Source organism: Haliaeetus albicilla, chromosome 8, assembly GCF_947461875.1.
Source record: "Haliaeetus albicilla chromosome 8, bHalAlb1.1, whole genome shotgun sequence".
Classification (NCBI taxonomy): domain Eukaryota; kingdom Metazoa; phylum Chordata; class Aves; order Accipitriformes; family Accipitridae; genus Haliaeetus; species Haliaeetus albicilla.
The window spans coordinates 42,928,466-42,953,185 of record NC_091490.1 but is presented as its reverse complement, the minus strand read 5'-3'; the positions used below and the strand labels follow the sequence as shown (position 1 = coordinate 42,953,185).

The 24,720-nt window shown below is 45.3% G+C and overlaps 1 protein-coding gene across 1 annotated transcript; it reads right to left on the bottom strand.

Annotated features, from left to right (window-relative positions):
* Positions 1–253: 253 nt before the first annotated feature.
* On the bottom strand, positions 254–24,388 carry KLHL26 (kelch like family member 26). The gene is given in 4 exon segments (XM_069790419.1): positions 254–8,882; positions 12,015–12,197; positions 24,033–24,274; positions 24,276–24,388. Coding segments are annotated over 4 exon segments (2,109 nt in total). The 5' UTR covers positions 24,378–24,388; the 3' UTR covers positions 254–7,300.
* Between the last annotated feature and the right edge of the window lie 332 nt (positions 24,389–24,720).

The window sequence follows — 24,720 nt, the reverse complement described above, 5'->3', positions numbered from 1 at the left end:
ACAAGTCATATCTTCTGGTGCTCTGAAATACTTTGGCAACCACACAGAGGATTCTGTTACGGTTATTTTTCCCAGAATCAAGGCTTGGCTTCATGCCACACTGAAGCAAGAAGTATTCCCATGATGCTAAGGTGATGTGGTGAGCCAGTAAAGCGGCAGCCACTTTATGTCTTTCCAAAGATAACACTTGGATGGTAGGCAAAGTATTCTATGCGGGTATATTCACAGTCAGCACTAAAAAGCAAGGCACCGGTAAGAATCGTGCACTTTATTGAAACAAACAGGAAACCGGGAAATACTTTTTTACCACTAAGAGATTACACCATTGCAAATCAAATTGTAGATCAGACAGAGGAGCATGTCAGAGAGCAAGATGTTTCCTTCCATAGCCTTCTGTCAAATCAAAGTTCAGACAATTTGGTGATATTCTATATATAAAGTAGCAGAAAATATTTTCTTTTTAAATCTCATGGTTCAGCTTCAGAGATGTGGGCTAAAAGGGTCACAAGTTACAGATTTTAAATCCAAAGGGTTTTGCAGATGTTTCCTGAGCACTCGCGTATAATAAAACAGCTATAGGGTAGGCAACAATCCGTGGTGTGAAACCGCACAAGGATCAGGCCTTGTCCTGCTCTCTCCTCCGATGCTCGAGCAGAAATACAAAGCAGCAGAAATATAATACTATGAACCGTTAGCGTCAGCTGTGGCTCGTAGGGTCCACAGAGTCAACTACCTGCCTACTCCTCTGGTTCACGTCCCAGCGCAAAACCAACCTCTGCTATTTCCATGCCTTAGGACAAATGTTTACCTATAAGTTAAAGGCTCGATTTTCATGCTGCAGGTATTAAAAAAACAAAACAAAACAAAAAAACCTAAGGGTGAAGGAGAATTCAGTGTGGGTTTTTTTACAGATACAGGTAATTTTTGGATGAAAACCTGATGAACAGTTAGACAAACATGCCACCCAAATTTGGGCACCTCCTGAGTTTCAATCATTTCACTCTCAGTAAAGTAGGAGCATTACAGAAAGCCAGTTTCTCAGCAGGAGACTAAGCAACCACCAGAGTAGACCTGTTTTTATGGCTTCTGGGACTGAGCTGGGGCTCTTTGCCCTGCGCACACCAACTTCATTTGCACACCAAATGAACAAGGTGTGCAAATACAGCACAGGTTACATCTCTATGAGGACTGCTTTACTGGGACAGGAACAGCGGTGTGCCCTAACAGCAAAGCACTTCTACGACGCAGCCGTGCTTGCAAACTGTTCTGTAGCCGCAAAGTAAAAGCACCTCCTTTCTCCTTCCCTCTTCCTGCTACCAAAGCAAAACAAGCTGCATTGATAAACCTGCCAAATTGGACAGCTCGCCAAGGGAGAAATTAATTTTATTTTTCAGGGACACTGGCAGATTTCTCTTGCAAAGTCTGTAGTGCAGATCTGGTCGCTGGCTGTAGCCATTTTAAAGCTGCAATTCAGCAGAGCACATCAGTACGTGGCAACTTCAAGCATGCGGTTATACCCTATTTCAGCAAAATACCTACGCATATGTTTAACAGCAAACTCTACACTGGACTGAAATACCATCTGAAGTGCCTCACAGAACAGGGTGCCTTGCTCTACTTGCAAGCCTCTGGGCTTTGCAGACGAAGGATCTGTGCCTTGAGAAAAGTGCATTGCTAAAAAGTTCCTTTCGTGCCTCTTGGATAGCAGCAGCGAGTCATTCACTCGAACTCTAACTGCTGTCCTGAAAAAGCCTCAGAAGGAATGTAACAACTTGTTTTTCACTGTGAAAATGGGAGGTTCTCCACTGCAAGCTGTAAGCCTTCAGCTGAAAACCTGCCCAACATCTGGCCTGGGATCAAGGTTTGCTTTGATGGTCGTTCATGGTACAACCGGTGGACACATTTCTAGGTTAATACTACCAACAAAAGCAGGAAGGATAGCGTCCCTCTTCCTTCCTCCTCTTACCCCCAGCGTAACTGCAACAGGTGCAGTCCAACAGAACGTGCCAGGCTTTCAGAAAGACTCCGATGCCCCAGGGAAAAGCCTCAAGCACGGTGCAGCCCCACAGAAGGCAGAGGAAGGCGGTTGCAAGTAGCGTGGGACAGCCGCCCGAGCCTGCACAACTCATGGGCAAACACACATGGGCTTGCACCTGGAGAGCATCTCTACTCATCCGAGGACTAAACCTGACCCCCTTTCCATGGTATATGCTCTGATTGTCTTCCTAAGAAATAGAAAGTACATGCTTTTGGCATAAGGAAGCTTTCATCACGTGAGAACCCTGAAGCATGCAAAATTAAGGTCCAGACATGCTAACTGCGCCGCAGGGCAAATTTCTCTCTTCCAAACCTCAGTGAAATTCATACATTCCTTCTAAATCCAGTTGTAAACCACTATCCTTAAGGCACTAGTACTGAATGCAAGTATTGATACTGCCAAAGAGTAAATCTGCATCCGTAAGAAGGATCACATGTTTAAACAAGACCCCAGGCCAGTGAGGGGAAAAAAAAAAGAAGGATGCGTTTAAAGCTAATAATTGCAAACTTCGCAGAGAGACACAGATTAGCAGCCTGATTACAAACATCAGATAACCATATGTAAAATACTTTTTAGTACATTTTTCAAAGCATTGTGACCGGAAGATATACATCAAAAACATTAAACTCAGCTAAAAGGATAAATTCTGCTCTACGTACTCCAGTGTTAACGTAGTGCAGCTCCAGTGACTTCAAAGGAATTGCTCCAGATATAAAGCAGTGTAGCCAGAAGCAGACTGGCTGGTAGCCTGCATAAACAAGCAAAAAAGATTTTCATTTTTTAAGAAGCCATATAAACTAGTTCTAGCTAATTACGTGACAGGGGCCTGGGTGTGAAATAGCAACTGCAAAGCCTCCGGGACGGAGCCAAGAACCTTTGATTTGCTCTCTACAGCTTATAAAACCTTCTGAAAACTTCTGCTCTCACAGCTTTTCTACTTTCCATTGCAAACTGCACACACTACCCCAGTGCTGCCCTCCTGCAGGCCCCCACCATCGCTCTCTACTAAACCTTTACCTTTTGTCCTACAATCTGAGGCTAATTTCAGGTTGCACAGCTAAACCAGCAGCTGTTTCCAAGCAGAAAGCACATTTCGTGTTCATTTTATGGAACATTCAATGTTGGAGCAGTTGAAATTGTACCCGCCCCACAAATAAATTGTAAAACTTCTCTGTGAAACTCCCTAGAGTTGAAATATTAAACCGAAAAGTGCCAAACTTGTGTTACTGAAACTCAGTTATTAGTTTGGAATGAGAAACAAAAGTTCTGGGGTCTGTGGGATGATACTGTGCCTACTCACCATTAAAATGCAGAGTAGAATCTAAGCTGTCTCTGTAAAAAAAATATCTTGAAGGGAGAGATGTCTGTATGATATATATATACTCCCAGGTGAAATTCAAGATAGCTGAGCCCTCTGAGGAGGGCAATGCTAGCCGGCTCTGCTCCCTCACTCGCCTGACATGCCAACACACCCAGGCTAGACTGTAAATTTATTCAGCCACATTAACTTTTCCTGGTCCTTAAGTCACAAGTGATGAAATCTCATTCATTTATGCAAGCAGCTGGAAGATTTATTGTAAATAAAGTTCTGCACATTACACAACTGGCTAAAAATCATAATTAGAGTTGCACTGGGAAACATGTTTTATTTATTCTGACAGTAGTCTGGCTTCAATAATCCTAGCATGATAAATGTCCCTAAAGTTTGCAGAGTTTCAGCAACTAAAGACCTTATCACAGACATGGAAGTGGAAACGTCTGACTAGGTTTGATGTGGCTTACAAGAGGTCCCGAGCAGTTCTGTTGCATAGCATCATTTTAAATCAGCACCAGGGTACTAAGAGCTAGTGGGAGTGCCTTCATTCATTGTAAATCAAAGAAATGAAATTTTCTGCTGCTATTAAACTTCCAAGACCTCGGTACGAAAGCTAGGACACGTCTGCGCGAATTAGCAAGGTTCTAGGATAGGGAGAAATGACAGTCGGATTGCAGAGCCGACAGACCCTCTGGAAAAGGGTCAATGACACCATTAATACGATGCAGACATTCCCAATCTCCAGCTATTCTGCACCCTGCCAAGAGTTCTAGTGCTTTCTTTCTTTATAGTTTTAAGTACAATTTCAGGCCCATAAAACATCAGAGAAGACAGAAGCTATTATCCTGGCCATGACAGGAGTCCCTAATGGGACATGCATACTCTGCAAATACCTAGAACTAATGATGCTGGGCTTTTACTGTTCCCCATCTGTTCAAGGGTATTTTAAAATGTACCAAATCAGGTTTACCCCTATAATGTTTATTGCTGCTCTGAGACTAATAAATGACTCCGAGCGCAATCAAACATTTATCTGGCTTTGCTCATTCTTGAAGAAGAGAGGAGCCCAGTCCACTCGCTTTTCACATGGGGCATCCTGTAAAGTGTTTTCTCCAACCCAGTCACGGCGCACAATCACCCAGATACTTATGTGAAGACCCTCATCTAGCAGTCAAGTTGTTGCAATACAGCAAAACAATGAAACCCGTTTATTTTCAGACTAACGGATGGGTTATGCACACAACAGCCCAGAGCCACAACTACATACTTCACAGGGGTAAAACAAACTTTATTATCAATATGGATGACACACACTTCCACAAATGTTTTAGCCAGTCCCTGCTAAATTTGGAAGAGCTAGAATATTTCTAGCTAATGTTATGAAAAATAGTTATTTATATTGCTATAAAAAGAACATTCCAGTAACAAAGAGAGGTGGTGCACAGCGGTGTTCTGTCACAAGTCTCAGTGAAAGAATCTGGAAACCCTTCCCAGCTCCTGCTCCAGAGTGCCAGGGAATGGGAATGCAAGTACCAGGCTAGTTTGCTGCACTGCAGGCAACAGTTGGTCTGTTCATTAAATACAGTTACAGAATGGCTTTGTGTATCCTTCTATCTGCAAAGCCACTGTTCCAATATGAATGAATACAGAGGTTAAGTTTGGTTTTGCAAGGTTGACCTTAAAAGTGAGACCAAAGATGCTTTTTCATTTTTTCAAGGATTTTTCTTTTTTCCCCTTTACCCCCCAACGCACACACGTACCTTAGAAACTTGAAGTGAAAAATAAAGCACGGTTTCCTTATGAAGAGATGCCAACTATGGTCATCGCACGGGTTCTCCAGTCATCTGATGTGATGTGGCTTACGAGCACCACGGCTGCACGTTCAGAAAAACTCAGTTATTAGAGAACACCCAAACCATCAATTGCTGCCACAGAAATGCTTTTGGTAGGAAAATTTAAATAAAATACGGAAGAATACTTAAGTATTTTAGGAAGGCAATGATGAAGGAATGACACACTCTTAAGACGATTAATCGTATTCCGTAGGAAAGCAAGTAACCTTCCATTTGTTACTAACCTAAGAAAGTACCCTTTTCATAAACATATGGAAGCATTAAAAAAAGAAAATCCATTATTTTGTAACTTTGAAGCTTGTGTCGAGTTACATTTCATCCTTTCAAAATTTGCCTGTTATCTGCCAAGACTGTTCTGCAGTGTTTCTAGCTTCTATGCCAGACCAAATGAACAGAGAATGGAGTAAATCAACTGCCTAAGAGCTAGAAAGCAGAGCTTGCCCACTGGCTTTAGCATACTATACAACAACAAGTACTTTTCATTAATTTATTATTGGCAAACCAGCAAATAGATAGGAACAGATTAAACTATGCATCATTTTATCTAAAATTTAGAATGCAGAGATTAACTGAGAGAGCATGTGCCCTCACCATATCACATCCAGAGGTGCTTTGATTTCATTACTAGAGAAAAGTATCTTTAAGTGAATCTGGAGGTATGGAGTTCATGCTTTACACAGACCTGTTCAATGACTGATTTCAAAGACAGGTATTACATATTGTGTCTAAAGGTTACAGCACAGTATTTATTTAACAGCAGAATGCAACAGTTTCTCTAAAAAGAAGACTGGATACATCAAAATGAAACATACAGATACAAAACAAAGCCCTTGAAACAGAATACCTGATAAAAGGAGAAATTTTCAATTCATTAATCAGTCAAATTAATTAGAAAAAATGGCTTGGCAGAAAGGAAAGTTCAGGAAGTAACAGTATTCTGTGCAGTAAACACAGATTTTACAAAAATGACAGAGTCATCTTAAAATGAATCTCTTAATTTAAAATACCCACTGGCAACAACAACAACAAAAACCCATCCCACTTAGACTTCCATCATATTATGATGCCAAGGATCTTATTTACAAGTCAAGGGAGAAAACCTTCAAGCTGATGAACAAGTAGCACCCACCTCCTTTACTGTATGAAAAGAGTTTGGATGAACGTGTATTGGTGGAGCAATCGGACAGGCAAAGGCAGCGGGGTCCTAAACCAGAAACTCCGGGTGCTCTCTGCTTTAGTGGGTCAGCCCAGACAAACAGCTGCAGAGCTCTTATTGCCAGTGAAGCCAAACAAATTTTTGGCAGTTATAAAAAAAATCATGCCCGTTTATATGTAATCAAGCTATCAACATGGCTTTAGTGTTGCAAACTCTGGGTGCCCCAGTTAAGGGAGAATTTCTGGACTAGAGTATCATGCTGCTATCTGGAAGGGGTGAGGAAGGGATCTGGAATTGCAGTGTCATCCAAGCAATGAAGAACCAACGGAGACCAGAGGTGTGCAGGGATAAGTATTCCCCTTTTAGGAGGGGTGGGGTGGAAAAGTCACCTTTGAAAAGCAAGAATATGCTTTCATAATCCAAGCACCTGAGCTCTTCTAGCTCCCACTGTCCCTTTATTGCTTCTGGAGGTCAGTATGTTATACAGGTTTTGGTTTTTTTGTTTGCTAAAAAACAACAAAGCAACATACAATGATTTTCGGAGCTATTAATAAAAATCACACCTGAACTCTTTTAAACATACCACAGTACTTAGTTACTCCTGAGCTGTCAATGTTTGCAATGTGTAACATTGTTAAAAACATGAAAAGTTGGCAAAATGCACCCCCCCATCAAAAAAAAAGAAAGAAGAGAAAAGCTTTTTCCAGCTGTAACATCTGTTAAGTCTAACTAGCTGACAAGTGCTTCTGATGAAACACGCTTGCCAGAACACTACATAAGAGGAGGAGGGACTTTATGGAGGAGGGAACGCAAGCTATTTTTCTCCTTCCCTCACCCACAAAATGCACGATACCATTTGCAAACAACAAAGAAACAACACAGCATCCTGATAACATGCAACACGAGGTGATTTCACAGGCCGACGCCATCACGCATAGTTATCTCTGGGTCGTTACCTGCGGTAGTATAACAGGAGCGCATGCTATCCCAGCAAAAGATTCTGGAAAATGTAGGTCCCTTTCCCATTCATCAGTTTCTGTGTTATACACCTGCACAATGCTTGTAACATTGTTCAGATGCCAATTGTACCCTCCTACGATATAAATCTTTTTTTCTAGTAAACAACAGCCAGCTTCCGACTGACCTGCACGCATAGGGCTCACCGTTGTCCATTGGTCTGTTTCAGGCACATAATATTCCACAGCCAAAACATCAAAACAACGGTCAACATGGTCCATGCGGCCTCCCAGAGCATAAATCCTATTATTTGCACTGACCATGGCATGCAGAACTCGGGGTTCGTTCATTGGGGTTTTAAACTCCCACTGATCCACGGCAGGGTCATAACAGTGCAGGGCTTTTTTGTCTTCCACTGATATGCCATACCCACCTGATATGTACAATTTGTCTCCTACCGTGGCTCCAGCATGCCCCCACGTCCTGCGTTTCAGGGAGCACACATAAGTCCACTCGTTATTTTTGGGGCAATACTTCTCTACAGAGGCCAAGCTCCCCGACCGGTTCCTCCCACCAGTGGCATACACCATGCCATGGAGGACGTTGAGCTGGAACTGGATCCTGCTCTCCTGCATGGCCTGGATGCGCAGCCACTGGTTCAGGTGCGGATCATAACGGTAGCAGATATCCACAGCTCCCTCGCCGCTCCGGTACTGCAGGTGTTGCCCTCCTACAATGTAGACAAAGTTGTCGAGCACGGCCACGCAAGAATGGCTGCTGCCCACCTCCATTTCCGTCAGCTCCTTAAACTGGCGCACGCTGGCATCTGGCAGGTAGTAGACTTTGCAGCTCACAGTGCGGTCGTTATCGGTGTAAGGAGTGCCGCCAAAGGTGATGAGGGACAGGACGTCCGAGCGGATGGTGGTCCGAGGGGACTGCATCTCGTGCTGACGAAAGGGCAGGATCTGGTAATTGAATGCTTCCAGCAAATACTGCCGGCACAAGACATCTTCCACCATGATGTCCAAGGTCTGGACGCTGTCCACCAGCTCCGAGGACTTCATCAGCGGGAAGCGAATGTGGCAGAGGACTTGGCTGGCATTGGCACGGCGGGTTGGGTCATATTGCAGCCAGCGGACGGCAGCACGGAAGAGGTCTATTTCACTGCAGCTTTTCAGCTTATTGCTCTGCAAGAAGAAAACAAGGCGCTCCAGTGGCAGGTGGAGGAAATCCTCTTCCTCGGAGATCTGGAGGAAATGCCTAAAAGTGAATGCATCTACTGATTCCTTCAAGGATGCGAGGCTAAAGGTGGTGGCCATCTGCCCGATATTGAGACACGTTTCTACACTCATGGCAGACTTCAGAAATTCTTCGCAGAGCTCCACGACAGGCACCATCTGGAGGAAGACTGCAGCTCCCAGCACATCCTGAATGCAGTCAAGATCAAGAGTCACTTCAGCACTGTACGCGAAGTCTATTATGTGTTTCAGTCCTTTTGCAGATACACCTTTCAGTTCGATCACATCTTGGCTGGCTTCTCTCATCCCACCTGTAAACATTGCCCTGGAGGTCAAAAACACAAACAAAAATTTCCCCGCCTTTAAATACATGTAAATGATGCAACACTTCAGAATTTAATTTCATTTTTTTAAACATACTGGCTCTCTTAGGGAGGATGGGAAAGGCGGGGAATAAATCAAGGCTGAATCTCTAAAAGCCCAGAGAAATTAAGAGCATGCAATTACTTACATAAAGCTTGCATAAACAGTGCACTGAGAAGTAATATTCAGCTATCAGAAGGTTAAGTTTTTCAATCCTACTGGCAGCATAAATAAGAGTGCACCACAGGACAAAGCTTCAAGAATTAGGTAGAGCTACCAGAGCAGGGAGTGCAGTACACTGCACACCAACGAATCCATGATACTCAACGACCAGCACCAGCAGAGATTGGTAACCATACCCTGAAGAGTTTAAGTATGCACGACTTGTGAGCATAAAGAAAGAATATGCTTTGGAAGACACCTGTGTTTAGGAGGTCAGCGATGCTCTCAGCTTGCCTGCAGCATTGCCTTTAGACAAAGATTTCAGTTAGCCCATTACATCGTAGGCTAGTTATGAAATGGCTTAAATACTGCAGATGCAACACATCTTACGAACAACTTTAGTAATCACGACAGAACCTCCCCTCTAAGGTTCATTCCCAATGCCTTAAGAAAATAGAAGTTGCAGCCACTTCAGAAAACCTCTGTCATGTTGCAGTACGACGGCAGGGGGCTAACAGGCAATTAAAAAAAAGAAAAAAAAAAGATTTTGTTACAGCACAGCTGCAAGCACATCAGTTGACCAGGCCACGCAGAGATTAGGCCCTAGATCACCTCCTTGGGAGGCTTCTAAATTCCACAGGAAGCACATACCACGCCAAGGACTGCGCGCAGACATCTCGTAAACCGCTCTTTTAAAGCGGTGCTGCGTTTCCCAGCTATGGGGACATAACTGCACATTTGGTTTTTTTATACATTTACATTAAATTTCAGCAGTTTTTGTTATATATGGGTAGCTCAGGGGCAAAGGTTTGCACTCTGTGTAGTATTCAACAAGCAGTAGCATAGCAGTTCTGGAGAAGCCAAAGTCAAAACAGGTTGCTGGAAGAACTGTGACATGGAGTTTCACCATTCACTGCCATTGTACATACATCACAGCAAGAATATAGACTGTCACACAAAAGACCTTCTAAACTGCCAGCAGCTGCCTGCACATTTTGGGCTGTTTTTTCCACCATCGATAACCTCCTCTTTTCCATTGGAAAGGTAAATTCATTGTGAAGTCATGGTGTCATTAGAGCTGCCTTAGGAAGCTGCAGTGACTCTAAGGTGCATGTCAGAAAAAATGCTGAACAGCCCCTTTTATTCTGTATCAACACAGGAATAAAGGAATATCTTGGGAACAATGTCAAACGACAGGAGTTCCAAGTTTCCTGTCCAAACCAGGCTAGAAAACCTGCTGCTGTCCAGCATAAACCCAAGAAATCCTAAATGACCTAAATAAGGAAATATCTGCATATGAAATCAGCTTTCTGTAACCGAGTGACCAGGAATACTGTTCGCAATTATTTGTCCATATAGCAGATGAGAGCATTCTGCTAAAATCCCCTTGCATATCCCATGTCACAGAACAGCATGCTGCCCTGATCCCTTGCCCCAGAGGATATGCAGACATATGTGTATTCGTGCATTAGCTATACAGAGCTGAACATGCATAAGGAAAGAAAAGCACTATTGTTGCCATGATGAAGACAAATCATCAAATAGAATGCAATTCCTTTAAGAAGTGTTGCGGTTCTAAAATGCTGATTATATAAATGCCTCAATTTCACTCTTTTCCCTCCCCCCTCCTGCATAAAAACAGAGTATTTTCAAAAGCTAGATTATTCTGCCATTGTTCCCCAGGACAACCTTCCTTAGCACCACAGAAGTTATAACAAGAAACCTACTCAGCAATTATATTTTGACAGTGAAAACACACTAGCAGTGGCACTGCATACAGCATTTATGAATACAAATAGTGCTATTAGCATTTGGTGGGAGATCAGCTCCATCATTAATTGCATGCCCGTTAGGGAGAGTGGTAAGCTTGGAAGGTTTATGTTACCAAAGGGAGAGAGAAGGGAACAGCCTAGAAAATATGTGTGTACATAAGACAGACATCATCAGAGCAGCTGAAGAAATGGGCGAAGAGATACAAGAGATATGCCAAGGGACACTGAAGTCCCTTGCTCTTAGCTACCTGCTCAGCAAACCAGTCTGCTCAGGTCAGGAAGGAACCTAAACGTCAAGGGATTGCAAACCCCGTTGAACAGCCCTTCTCCACCCTTACTTACTATATGACTTGCAATCCAGACTAACACCCAGGTCGAGTTCTCTGCTGTTTTGAACCCTCCCGATACCCGTTGCCTCCAGCATGTCCCTCACTTGACACTGCGACTGGTGCTGCCAGAAAAGATCCCTACCTCAAAAGAGAAGTCACTGCAAGTCAGAGAACCATTACAAAGGAGTCTGACAGAGGCAAGATGGATGAATACATATTTTCACTTAAGACTGAATTCCCTGCTCTGCAATTGGCTCACTCTGCATTAATTTGGCTGAGAAAACTCATCTCCATACTTCAGTTTTCAACTCACACAAGATGGGACAATTCTCCCCTATCTCCCGGGGGTCTGGGGAACGCACACACAAAATGCTTCATACTCTTCGGTAAGCACTACAGACAGATCAGTGGTATTTAAAGATAACATGAGTGTATTTACAATGGGCACCATCGTTCAATGGGATGACTCATTTCAGAGCCCTCGCTGCCACTTCGCAATCAGCTCAAGTAGCTCCAGGGCAAAAGCCTGTTTCCTTCAGCAGACAGAGCACCTACCAATGCTGCTGAGGTGGGTTCAAGACCTGGGCTTGAACTTGTGTCTTGGCCCAACAGCTGTAGTTGGAGAAACCTCATCTGTGTGCAGAGGGACTGACTCCAAGCTTCTACATGCCTGCAGGTAACCCCACTGACATCCATGGGGCAAACCATACCTCCAAAGGGTTGTGTGGGTGTGATTTTGGGGTGTGGTGGGGAGGTTGGGGTGGGGGAGGATGGGGAAACAGAAAACCAATGAGAAAGGTAAAAATGCCTGCTTCCCTATCAGATTCTCACCTGAAATAGTCACTGCAGGCAGCCAAGACAACTTTATGAACCTGAAACACTTCATTATTTATAGTGAGGATGACATCAAGCAGCTGAGCCTGAGCTCGGAGCGAGGCCAGTCCCTGCAGTAGAGTGGTGCTGTGGCCAGGAGCAGAGAACGTGCATTTCAGGGTGCTGTTCTTGTCAGCCATGCTAAAAACAGAACAAGAGAGACAGGCTGGTTTTAAATTAAAACAATATGTGGTATACCTACAAAGCATGCTGGGGAAGATACTGTAACATGAAGCAGCTTGAATGCAAATTCCCAGCTCAACAGCTACACAGAACATCATGACATCAGTACCTCAGTTGTATTCCCTTCTCCCAATACAAAAGAGACTTCCAAATTTTTAAATTATACTTTCGCATTACTGACAACCCATAACGCTGCAGCACACATGGGCTTCAGAGACCATCCAAACATCAGCTAGCGGGGCCAAAATCTCCAATGAACATTGGTGTCCCCACACTACAACTACCCCAGAGTCCACCCTGACCTTGACTTCAACCACGAGACTGAATCACAGTTGCTTATTCTTCTCACCACCTATCCTGACTGCAGCTGTTAGATACTCTGCACCATCCAAGGACGGCCATGCTAGCCCTATTTGATCCTTTCCTTATGCCTGACCCTCATGAGAAGAGCAAAAGCAAAATATTACATAGCACTGGCTGCTCTAAATAACGTCAACTGTTTGAACTGCACTGTAAACAGTCCCCTCCCAGTGTAAATATTTCCTTGGTTTTCCCAATGCCTCTCACACATGTTCCCCAGCGCAGAGAGCATCATTCTTAGATTCACTTGGCCTCAGATGCACTTGTCAGTGAGAACGCCGCATTTGGAGGTGAACATCAGCAGTATCTCTACGCAAGTGGAAAAGACTATTAGATGATCTGTGCTCCTCTGAAAATAACTACAATTATGCTGCAGATTTCCTGAGCAAGGCGATAGTGGGCCAGCATGCCCTGCCCACCAAGCGGGGTTCACTTACACTGACAGAAGCATGAAATCCTAAATTCATCTGCAAATTTAATCCGACTCTGAACTACTTTTCAGGATCAAGATCAGAGTCCTTCTGGGAAGAAAACATGCACAAGGACCAGTATTCAGGATGGGTTTTATGTTTTCAGAAGCATCCTGCTACTTGGTCTCTGTGTTTTAAGAAATATTTTATGGAAGCGTGACATAAAAACTCCCAAGCAGATCATACTGAATCTGGAAAGCTGTATTACTTGCTCCCAAGTCCACAGTGGGAGAGTGCACTTAGTACTGTGCTTAAAGGGTATTACTATTATTTAAGTAGAATAAACCAACAAAGCCAAAAAAAAAAAATAGTGTGCTATGGGCTGTATAATCCCATCATTTGCTAACAACTGTCCCTCAGAGTTCACTGCCTAAACAACAACAAAAGCCACACACAATGGAAGAAACAAGTAGGCAAGGTCAGAGAAGAGTCAGGGAGATGGGATAACAAAAAAGGGGATGTAAACAATCCTCAAACAATAAGGAACAATGGACAGGACTTGCTACTTGCCTAACTTATCGGATTGCAATTTCCTGCAAGCTTTACAGAAGAGGCGAGTTAGGGGAAATCTGTGATGTTCATCAGAGCACTGAGAGGGCAGCAGCTTTGTGCAAGTAGCTCTAGAGCTCTTTGGGATGCTGCAGGATGCAGATATCAAATCTTTGCAGGCTGTTTCAAAACTCCTCAGGCTTGGGAATGCGCCTCAAAATTCATACGAGTTCCTACTGGGATGACTGATACCGGTCAGCTGTGCTTCTTGTAGCACAGATCTGAAATTCCTACCTTCAAGTCAAAGCATACTAAAAAGTCTTAATTCAGAGAGTGGAGTCCAGCTACAACATCCTTCCTAAAATAAAAAGGATTAGCAAAAATCAGTTGCTGACAAGACCTTTATCCACTACTCCGCGAGCCAAGAAACGTCTATCCACTCCAGCTCTTCCCATGGCGAAAGAAGAAAGAGATTGGAGGGAGCGAGTGCATGAATATTCATCACGTCAAACTCATTTTACTCTCCTCTCTGGAACAATGGGTTTTATTCGCTGGAGTTGAAAGGAGGAAACATCGAGCATAAGCAAGGAAATGATCTTGCCTCTGAACACAGTATCATTCACCGAGCAAACCCATTTTGCTTCACGCTGGACAGGTAAAATACACACAGCCAGCTCCGGTGTCTCATCTGGGAGATGGTAACTCTGGAGTTTACCATAACTTTGTTAGACTCAGTCTCCTGCAGGATTCTTCTCATGGGAATCATCTTCAGCATTTTTTTCAGACCAACTTTAAATATTCTTTTTCTCAGCCTAAGGGCTTACCCATCCATATATGATTGCTTTCACTAGATCCACAACCCTCTCAGTGAGGGTGCCTCTTCAAACAACAAGCTTTACCTGAACAAACATTCCTCTTTTTTTCCTTTTTCTCAGTTAACTTTTACAGGCACGGTTAGTAACCAGAGTGTAAGTTTAAAGTAGATGGAGGACTAAATCTGGGAGGGTGGATATTTCTGTGCTGGAATAAACATGTTTGCATGTGTGATTCATTTCAACAGGTAATTGTGAACAGCTACCCCTGAAAAACTCCCTGTACTAGTTCCTTTCTCTATTTACAGGTATAGAATAAAAGGATCCAATGATTACACAATCCTCCAAGGGAGAAAAACAAGACAAACCAAAACAAAACCTAACAGTAAGAGAACCATTGATAATGTCCAGTTTCCTTCAGATTGGAAAGAAAGAAATTTTAGAAGAAACACACAAGCTGGAAGCAAAATAAAATCCACACAAAGCATGAGAAATCAAGTACGAGACTTTACAAAAAACAAAGGGGGGGGGGGGGGGAAGAGGTGAGAAAACAGCTGTTTGCACCACAGTTAGTAAAAAGGGATTTGTGATAAAAAACAGGCTTGGCTCAAACCAGGCTGCTGTACCACAGGGCATACCGTAGCAGCAGCGTGCATTATGCCGCATGGCCTTGCTTTCCACTCCTTCCGCTGCATTAGGAACAGAGAAAGAAGAGAGGCAGCAGTTGGATGTCAGAGACTAGGAAAAAAAAAAGGCACAAAAGGAAGCCTTGAACATCTGAAAGTGCCTTTGTGAGGCTGTCCCTATCTTATTTGAGATCTGAATATGCCGTGTACTTGTTGCTTAACAATTTGTTACAGAAGAAACAGCCTTGCAGACAAACTTCGGAAGAGTTGCATCTACTCCTCAGCAGTTCAGAACATGCCTTCAAGATAAAAGCCTTTAATCACACAATAGTGAGAAAGTGTTTATTCTGCTCCTTCCTCATTCCCTTTCTGATGGAGGCAGGGCTGGAGAGCTCCTGGAATTTTCCTCGGTTTTTGGTCTTTGTCCTCAAAAAGACAGCACTGAGTGAAGTCCTTTCCCTGCCGCAGAGCTTTGCGGAGGTTTCTGTGGCTGGAGCATCCTTCGGCAGGGGCAAAACACACTAGCTCGGAGTGGGTCAAGTGTGTCTAGCTGCACCCAGTCAAATTTATCCTTTGAAAAAATGTAAAACACAAAAATCACGTTCATATCAAGCAGCACTTCCACTGCATGTCCCACAGGCTTCAGAGTGATCTGCAAGGGGATCTGAAAATGTTTACGTGACTGGGGCCTCTAACACGAATACATTGGTATAAAGGTGACTTTACAGGAACAAAAATCCCACTTTCCATATGGAAATAGCTGTAGCAATGAAAGGCATCTTTATATTCATGTAACTGCATCCATTGCACGAATGGTGGGGGCAGCTGGAATTCAACAGACACGTTGATTCAGAAGGGCGATCCATTTTGGGCAGCAGCCTCAAAGACTCCGATAACATCGCTGGTACCTGATTTTCAAAAAGGGACTGCCAGGGAACAAGTAATGGGATTGAGGATTTGTCTCCAAGCCACTGCTCTGAAGCCAGATTGCTTTCAATCCTCTCCAGTCACTGCAGGATAGAGTTTGGCATGGTGTTTGTGACCGTAGCTTGGGGACAATCAACCCAAAACCGTACGTATGTTGCAGGCTTGTGAAAACGTTAAAGCAAGGGTTAAGGGAGTGGTTCCAGTCAGACAGCAGGCAGGGAAGGCAAACAAGCCCAGAAATTCTCCTTCTGCTGCTGCACCTATTGCAGGAGCTTGGCCACGTGCTCATCCTTGCCCCGAGCATGCTGACCACATCCTTAGCTGACATGTTTCTGAGCAAGGACTGCTTGATTTTTGACCAGAAACAGATGCAGCAAGGAGGCATCTGAACACAGGGCTGGACGCCCTCTAAAGTTGATGGGCTGAGAGATATTTAAGGGCCATACTTCAAGAATCAGTTCAGATGAGGCACAAAGAACATCCCAAAGAACAAATGTCCCCTGTCTCTGCCTCCTCGATTCTCCAAAACATCACATGTAATCCAAGATGCATTTCAAACTAATGAATCATTTTTACCAAATCTGTACTGATGATTAAAAACATCAAAGCTGGAATTAAAGGCTTACCAAGCATGAGTTCATATTTCAGCATGTTTGCAACTACTGCACAAGTACAAATGGAGAGAATTATACCAGGCCAGATTATAACATTTTAGTGATTGAATTAAATAAGAAAAATCTTTTGCTACACAACTGCCTGTCACCTCCCTCCTTTTCTTTTATAACATGGTCCACCTTGGAAGGAGAGATAGTTCAGTGCTAGCGAGGCTCGCTCTCCATCTCCATCCCAGTTCAGCATCCTTGCTAATATCCACCCACGTTTTCCCACTCTCTGGGCAGGTGGTGCTTGGTAATTTTTCATGCAGGAGAAACTCAAGGGGGTTGGCAAGATTTCTAAGCAGGGCAAACTTCCAACAGCCAGCCTCTACAGTAAACACAAGCTCTAAAGGTAGGACCCCGCGGGGCATGGCTGGGGTACAAAAGAGGAGGGAGGAAAAGCAGCAGCGTGTGTGTGTGTTCGCATGCATCAAGTACATAGTGCCACAGCTTTTCTGTGGATAAACAAAGGACTTGGGATTGCAAAATAGCCAGCGAGGCACCTTCTGAGCGCTCAAGCCTGCAAGAAATTTTTTATGGTGAGAGCAGCAGAACTAACATAAAGCTGAAGAGTAACTTTATTTAGAACATAGGATATGAATATTAAGGACCTTCTTTAAGAACCTTTGAAAGGCAGCATTATAGATATTTTAATAATGCAAATCATTTAATGCCTTTAGTTCCATGCCTAAGTAAAAAACACATTCAGATTCTGATTTTTAAACTACAATTAAGACACTTAAAATCAAAACAAAAGTCAAACTCCCTCAGATAAGTCACTGGTAGCCATGGTTACTGTAATATTTCAGATCCTGAGGCTTTATATCACATGCCCAAATGATGAAAACGAGTTTTCAGCACCTCACACTAACAAATGTTACGTTACGGCAAAAAGGCTAAACCCTTTACTGTAGATTTGCTGTTTCACAGACTCTTGTCAGGACTTTCGGGCAATGCTCCCATGGCCTTTGCACCCCCTACGAAAAGGCATCAAGAGGTTTCCTTGAAGTTTGGGTGTGAGGAAGACTAGATGCTGCCAGGCAATGAGACTTAAAAATACCTGCCCTGTTAACCTACTTACATTCCCAGCAGCAAGCGAGATTTGTCACCAGCACCCCATCAGAAACAACATTTACCATCGCTTCCCTGTCCAAATTAGCAACAACAATAAGCACTTAATGATCAGCACCTAATTAAATATTAACACAGAGAATGAAGGAGATGTTTTCCAGAGAAACATAATCATCCTTAAGAAAGATATGCGAGCAAAATCATTTAATCGATTTCTTTGTTCCCTTTTCCACCTCCTTCCCTTAATTTCTCCTATTTCTCTCCTCTGCCTCCACTCATTTTCCTCTCCTGACACCTTCTCTTTCATCAAAGGCAATAATACAAGTGGAAAGCCTGAGACTAATATCTCTATTTAAAAGTGACTAGCAATTTGGAGTGCTCAAATAAAGAGATTATAAATGGGTCTGAGTTTTAGAAGGAGCAACACTATGTGTGGAAAAAAATGGTCCTCTGTAAAATGCCTGAAGTTGAATAGTTAAGTTTGAAAAGTCTCACCTTTTATCTTTTACACTTAGAGTCTCAAAATTTAATGAAAGTTAACGTTTGGCAAAGGGAGAACAAGTAACATTGACTATTTTAAAAAAAGAACAAAGCCCAACAAATCAAGCTTTTTTATTTGTATTACAGGGACCCAGTAGGCTTGTCCCTCTCACAAAGGGGGAACTGAGGTCTCAAAGACGGACTGCCCGACGCTGGGACGGGACTGGGTGCCGCAGGGCTCCCACACTGCCGGACAACCCACGCCTGATTCAGCCTTGCGTTTAGTGAAAACGGCAATTAAAGATGTATTTCACAGAAGCCAGGAGGTACCTTAATGCTTCATTTTTAAGTGCTTTCTGAATCAGGTCCTACTGATCCCCTTATTTGCTTATCTGCACACTGCTTCTCCCAAGCCGGAACCAAGGAAACCCTGTAACCCAAAGGTAAGGCAGCAAGTTGAAGCAAGAGGCTTTTCAATTTATTTTTTTTAATATTATTTTTTGTCCCCTGAGAAGTCCCAGACACATTTCCAAATCCCTGTTTTTCTTTTTTTCTGAGCTGAACTCACACGGGGCCCAGCAGACACACACACACACACACACACAAATATATTCTGCTCCCAGGCTTCAATCGGTAGGTTGTTTGCAAGCCAAAGGAGGTGGGATTTTGGTTTCTGCTAAAAGCACTAATAAAACTGGATGTCTGTCAAAAGCTGGCTGGCCTGGTAAAATGGAGCATTGGAGCAACAAAGAAGTAGAGGGTGAAATATCTGAACACATTAAACTCTGTGCCACCTCATGGAGCTTCAACCTGAGGGACTGGTCAGTACACACTGTACCCGGGACAAATTGGGGGGGGGAAAGGGAAGAGAACAAGATTCTTAAAAACATTTCTGTCACAAAGCCAGAGTCATCTTTATGCTGGGACACATGGGAAAAGGGACATATGGACAAATGGGAAAAGCAGTTTGGTCCTCTTCATTCAGCAACCAAAGTGGCCAATGCAACTCTCAGGTAAGGGCTCTGTGGGCCCAGATTTGCACACTGGTAGCATTAGGGTCTTGGAGGGGCACAAAACGTCAGGCTGAGAAGATCATTTACCAGGATCTGCCATTTCTCTTCTCTCTACCCATATACAGAGCTACCGCAGAGGATCTTGTCCTGTACAGGGATTTTCCTGGGGCACCCTCAGTCCTGCCCGAAACCTCCTCCGGCAGCAGAGAACATGGAGCAGGCGCAGGCAACACACATCGCCCATCACTAACAACACCCTGCCCTTCACAATCTCCACCTGTATTTTTACAATGACCGAGAACAGGAAAATACTACCCCACCCCCCAAACTTTGCCGTGATTATATTCTTGTCAGCCCCAAACCTAATCCCACTGAGCCAGGAACAAACTGAGCAAATATAAAAATCACTCTAAGCATATAAATTACTCTGGCAGCCACAGGCAGTATCACAGCAATGAAAAAGTCAGCTGCTCTCTGTTGCTCCCGAGCTCAGCCAGCCACACAAGGACCCCCAGAAGGACAGTGGATTTTACACCACGTAAAATTTGCCTGTGTATCCATGGTACACGGCTAAGTACAGGCTCTTTATACACTCGATACTCCTGCTGACAGCACTGCCTTAAACAGTTCCACGTTTCCCGCACCATATGCCCTTACGGTCAAACCCTGCCAACCCCCAGCTCTAGAAAAAGGAAAGCTACAGCAATGCCGTATCAAAAAAAAAAAATGCAAAAAGCAGAACCATCCTTTTACAACACACCACCGTGGTCGTCTTAGCAGCCAGAAGCCACAGCGGGTTATTTTCTGCGCCCGCCATCCCCTGCACACCTCTCCCAGCAGCACCCGTGGCAGAGCTGCTGTGCAAAGGCCGAGAGGCACCTAGTGGTGTCGGGAAGCACAGCAGAGCCACCAAGGCCACCCCAAAAGTGACAACCAGCCCAGCTCCAAGCTCTACATCGCTGCTGGCCTTCTAGATACCACCCTGCTCTTCCCTCCATCCTTGCTTTTCCATCCACCCCCATTCCAGCATCACATTTTCACCTTTGGAAACGGAACGAAGCTGATCCGTGGCACAGCTACCACCGCTTTCATCCAAAAATTCGTCGGGACCTGACTCAACTTCCCGGCTCATCACAGGTCAGCAATGGCTGGGTCGCGGTCCCGCTGGGGACAGCCCGTTTCAGCTCTGCTAGCAGCTCCTAGCAGGGCAGAAAGTTGCCCCCACCAAGCAAATCACTCTGCGACCTTCCCTCCACACCTTGGAAAAACTTAGAAAAACTCCAAAATCAGACTACGAGGTACTTGGAGCAGTGTTTGTCTCAGCCTGTTTCTGTGGCATCTGATTGCATCGTCTGGGCAGTGTTGCAATAAAAACGACAGGACTAGTTACACGCAGAGTAGGTACTACAGCATGCAGTGAGCTGCAGCACGCCCCTCCTCTCCCTGTACCTCCACCCTCCAGATTATTGCCTCGGAGCAGCTAGGGATCTCAAGCAAAAGCAACATAAAATGATGAAACAGCAGACAACAGAAGAAAAACTCACCATCCCTTTAATGCAAACTGAAGAAATCGTGTTTTCTAGCAGATGCGAGCAGCTGCCCCAGCACTTGGCATCATAACACCAACTCCAATTCCGTTCCAGGATCAAATCCCCTTGCCACCGCGGCTGTTTGTAGCCCGTTTCCCTTGTTACCTAAACCCTCTGCGCTTACCTTCTGACAGGCTTGCGCCCATCCTAAACGTCATTATGTTTCTCAGCTGCTCGGGCAGTTCAGTTCTACACAGGCTTCGTGCCACTCTCACTGCATCACCTGAACGGAATAACCCAAGACCACCAGAAGTGCAGCAATAGTTTTTCTTAAAGGCCCTGATTTCTGTGCAAGTTCGGCATTTACCTTGCATATAAATGAGAAACTGGAAAAGACACCTTAGCCATCGTCCCATGATGCAAGGCTCTTCCTTACAAAGCAGTTAATGCCACGCAACACTTGGAGGTAAGACAGGAACCTTTAAAGAATCACTGAAGTTTATTTTTGGTCTAAATAAAACCTCCAGCTCAGAAGTCTCCAAATGTTGAAAAAGAAAGCAGCAGTTATTTTTACAGTGATTCAATTAGAGTGTAAACATTTACACCACGTCTACCAGATCTAACAACTAAATCTGTTTTAAAATTGCCATGTGGCAGAGTATAGAACATAGAAACCACACAAAACTAAACTTTGAACAGTTTCAAATGGGGGGAAAAAAAAAAGTCTAATTGAAGACTGAAGTTATATAAGATTACAGGAATGCAAAAGCAAAGCAGACTCACAGCCCTTATCATTATCTTCCCCCGACACAGTTTTACTCCATCCTCCTGTACGTTTGCTCTCTCTCCCACCACTTTCTTCAGAAGAAATAAGGTTAGGGGAGTTCAGGTCGACTTTCTCTTGATGTGAACCCAGACATTATGTACTTTTAGATAAGGAAGACCTGCAGGTCTCCCTTGGCCATTCATTCTGGTTTTGACAGGTGGGACTGCTTTCAGCAAATGCCAGCGTGTAACAGTATTAGGGAAGTTTTTGAAAAGTGTTTATACAACCTGGCTGTCTTCCCTTCTTCAAGGGATTATTCCCAATTTGAGAGACACACAGCTCTGCTCAACAGCTTGTCTGGACACCCCAATTAATTCCTGCTTGAAGGCCTGCACAATAACATCCTCTCCAGCATCTGAGAAGATGTTTTTCCTAGATCTTTGTCACGCTGCTTTACAACCCTACCTCACAACACTGCAGCAGAGTTCACACATCTCATTGTCTAAAGCTCAGAGAACTTCTCTTACATCGTACTGATGGATTTCACTGTTTCCTCTGTACTTACTTGCTCACCGATCTCAAAGCGTATCTTCAGGAGCAGCACAGTATTAGAGTGAATTCTATAGCCTGAAACTCTCCCTCCACATGATACGGAGGGCTGGGAGTAAAATATGAAACCCATTTGTAACTCATGAAATTCTATCCATGGAGGAAGGGAAAAGGGAAAAAACAACAACAACAACAACAAAAAAAAAAAAAAAAAAAAGCAAGTTTATTTCAAAATAGAAGATTTGGGCCATTTGCTTTCAGTGCACAGCAATGGCCTTATTTCATGCCATCAGTGTGTCGAAAGCCTTTTGTCCGTACCATCTTGCACAGCGTGTTCCTTATCGAAGGAAGGTGCAGGATCCCCAGCAGACAAGTTAATTTTCTTGCTTTGGGGAAGCCAGCATACTTACGGGTAACTAGCATCAGCCATGCGGTAGCACTTCCAAAGATGGAAATTCTGTCCCTGCTGTTTGAGTAACAGTGCACCACCAAAATGGCATGTGTGTAATACCAAGAGAGGACTTTGTTCTTTTGCCTTAGAGAGTAAATACTCTGTAACTGCAAAAAAGTCACAAGTGGAAGCACCTAACAAGGAATCATTGTTGATAGGGAATGCCCTTGAAATGCTCCTCTCACTCTATAGAGACAATGCGGCATGTCCAACGTTCCCCATCAGGCTTCTTCCCTGTATTCTCCAACAAATCCATCCTTTAAAACAGAAGACTAACGACCAACAAGAAGCAGTACCGAAACTTCAACGGGCTTTACTTTAAAATTAACAAAGAAAATAAACACGCAGCGATAGGGAACACGATAGAGCTACAGCTCAGGGAACAAAACTGCTACAGCTCCAGTCTGGGTCATTTATCACAGCCCTGAAACAAATTACTTCCATTTCTCACTGCTACACACCCAGCACCGAGAAACTCTTGAGCTCCGAGCGAGCGGCCCTACCAACACCCGTGCAAAAGAAGTGCTGCTGTTCCTGTTCTGAGAGGGAAGAAAAAGGAGGTGCAGAGAGATAAAATGAAATGCCCCAGGCAACGCAGCATATAGTTTACACAGGCGGTCACTAGAAAACAAGTTTTTTATATATATATATATATAAGGTGAGCATTCAGACAGGCTTCTCCAGTGCTAAACAATGACTGCAAGAGCTTCCCTCTCCACGGCGTGACATACAGGGTGGTTATTTCAGGAGTGAACGCGGAGAGCGTTAAGTTGAGGATAAACGATGCTTTGAAGCGAAGTGACAGGTTGACAGCATAACATCTGAGAGACAGACAACACAACTTTCTGAACACTGTCCAACGCGGTAACTTTTGGATGACAACAGATAGAAAAGCCCTGGGAACAGAAACTCCTCCACGAACAGGTACCAGCCACAACCATCCACCCGCCAGAACACCCTCCCTGGTACCACTTTGTGCTGCTTTCCAAGGCTGAGTGACCCCTCAGGGACCAAAACCAGTGACCCAGGGAGGGGTCTGCAGCCTGGGGGGACGGGGCGCAACAGAATGGGCCCGAAACACCAAAAACTCAGTGTCTCTGTAAAGCTATAAAACCGGTGTCTCTAGAAACCCAGGAAGCCGGTGGCTCTACAAACCCTACCCAAGCGGGGTCTAGGTGCGATTCACAACGTTCTCTATTTTAGACCCTCCCTCAAACCTCAGCCTTCCTCCTCATAAACTCCACCAGGGAAAGCGTTATTATTAATTATTATCGTTATCTTTCAGAGGACTTCCAGCCATCGGGCCTTGCTCAGGAAACACCCCCCCACACACACACACCCCCCCAGGACACCGGGGCCGGGCTCTCCGCCTCTCCAGGACCCCCGAGGAGCGGCAATACCGAAAATAAAGGGAAAATAAATTAATACAGGGGCGCACGTCGGCGCCGGAGGAAGGCGGAGAAGCGCCGAGGCCGTCACCGGGCCCAACCCGGCCCCCTTCCCGCCGCCGCCAGCACCGCGGCCCAAGCCGGGCCGGAGCCCCCCGGCCGCCCTCCGACCCCCCGGCCTAGGCCGCGCCCGTCTCCCCCCTCACCTGCTCGGCCGCTCCGCGGCGAACTCGGCCCCGCCGGACTCCGCCATCTTCGCTACGCCGCCGCTGCCGGGCCCCGAGCTGGGAGGCGGCGGGATTCCCGCCGCGTTAAAGGCGCAGGAGCGAGCGGGGGCCCCTTTGGCGGGCGGCGGGGACCGGGCAACTGCTTCCTTCCCGCCCCGCCGCCACCGGGGCCTGTCACCGCCCCGCCGATGAGGGGGACCGGGGGCTGTCGCTGCCCCGGGGGTCCCGGGGTGGTGGTGGGGGTGTCATCACCTCACAACTTGAGGGGATCTGGGGGTCCGTCGGTGCCCCGCGGGTGAGGGGAGCCAGCGGGGCTGTCACCATCCCATGGCCGTGGAGCCCCCCCGGGGGGGTCTGTCACCTCCCCACGGCCACGGCGTCGCTGAGGGCGGTCGTTGCCTCATGGCTGAGAGGAGCTGAGGGGTCTGGCCCCGTCCCTCGGCTGAGGGGGGCCAGGGGTCTGTCGCCACCCCACAGCTGAGGGGGGCCAGGGGTCTGTCGCCGTGCCACGGGCCGCCACGGGCCTCCTCATGCCGGCACTCTCCAGCCGACCATTACCCAAGAGCAGGCGATGTTCCCCTGCCTGCGGCCTGCACCCAAGCGCTTATCGCTTTCCCTCCGGGATTTCACGTGCGACTCGTTCAACGTCTCCTGCAGGGACCGTCGT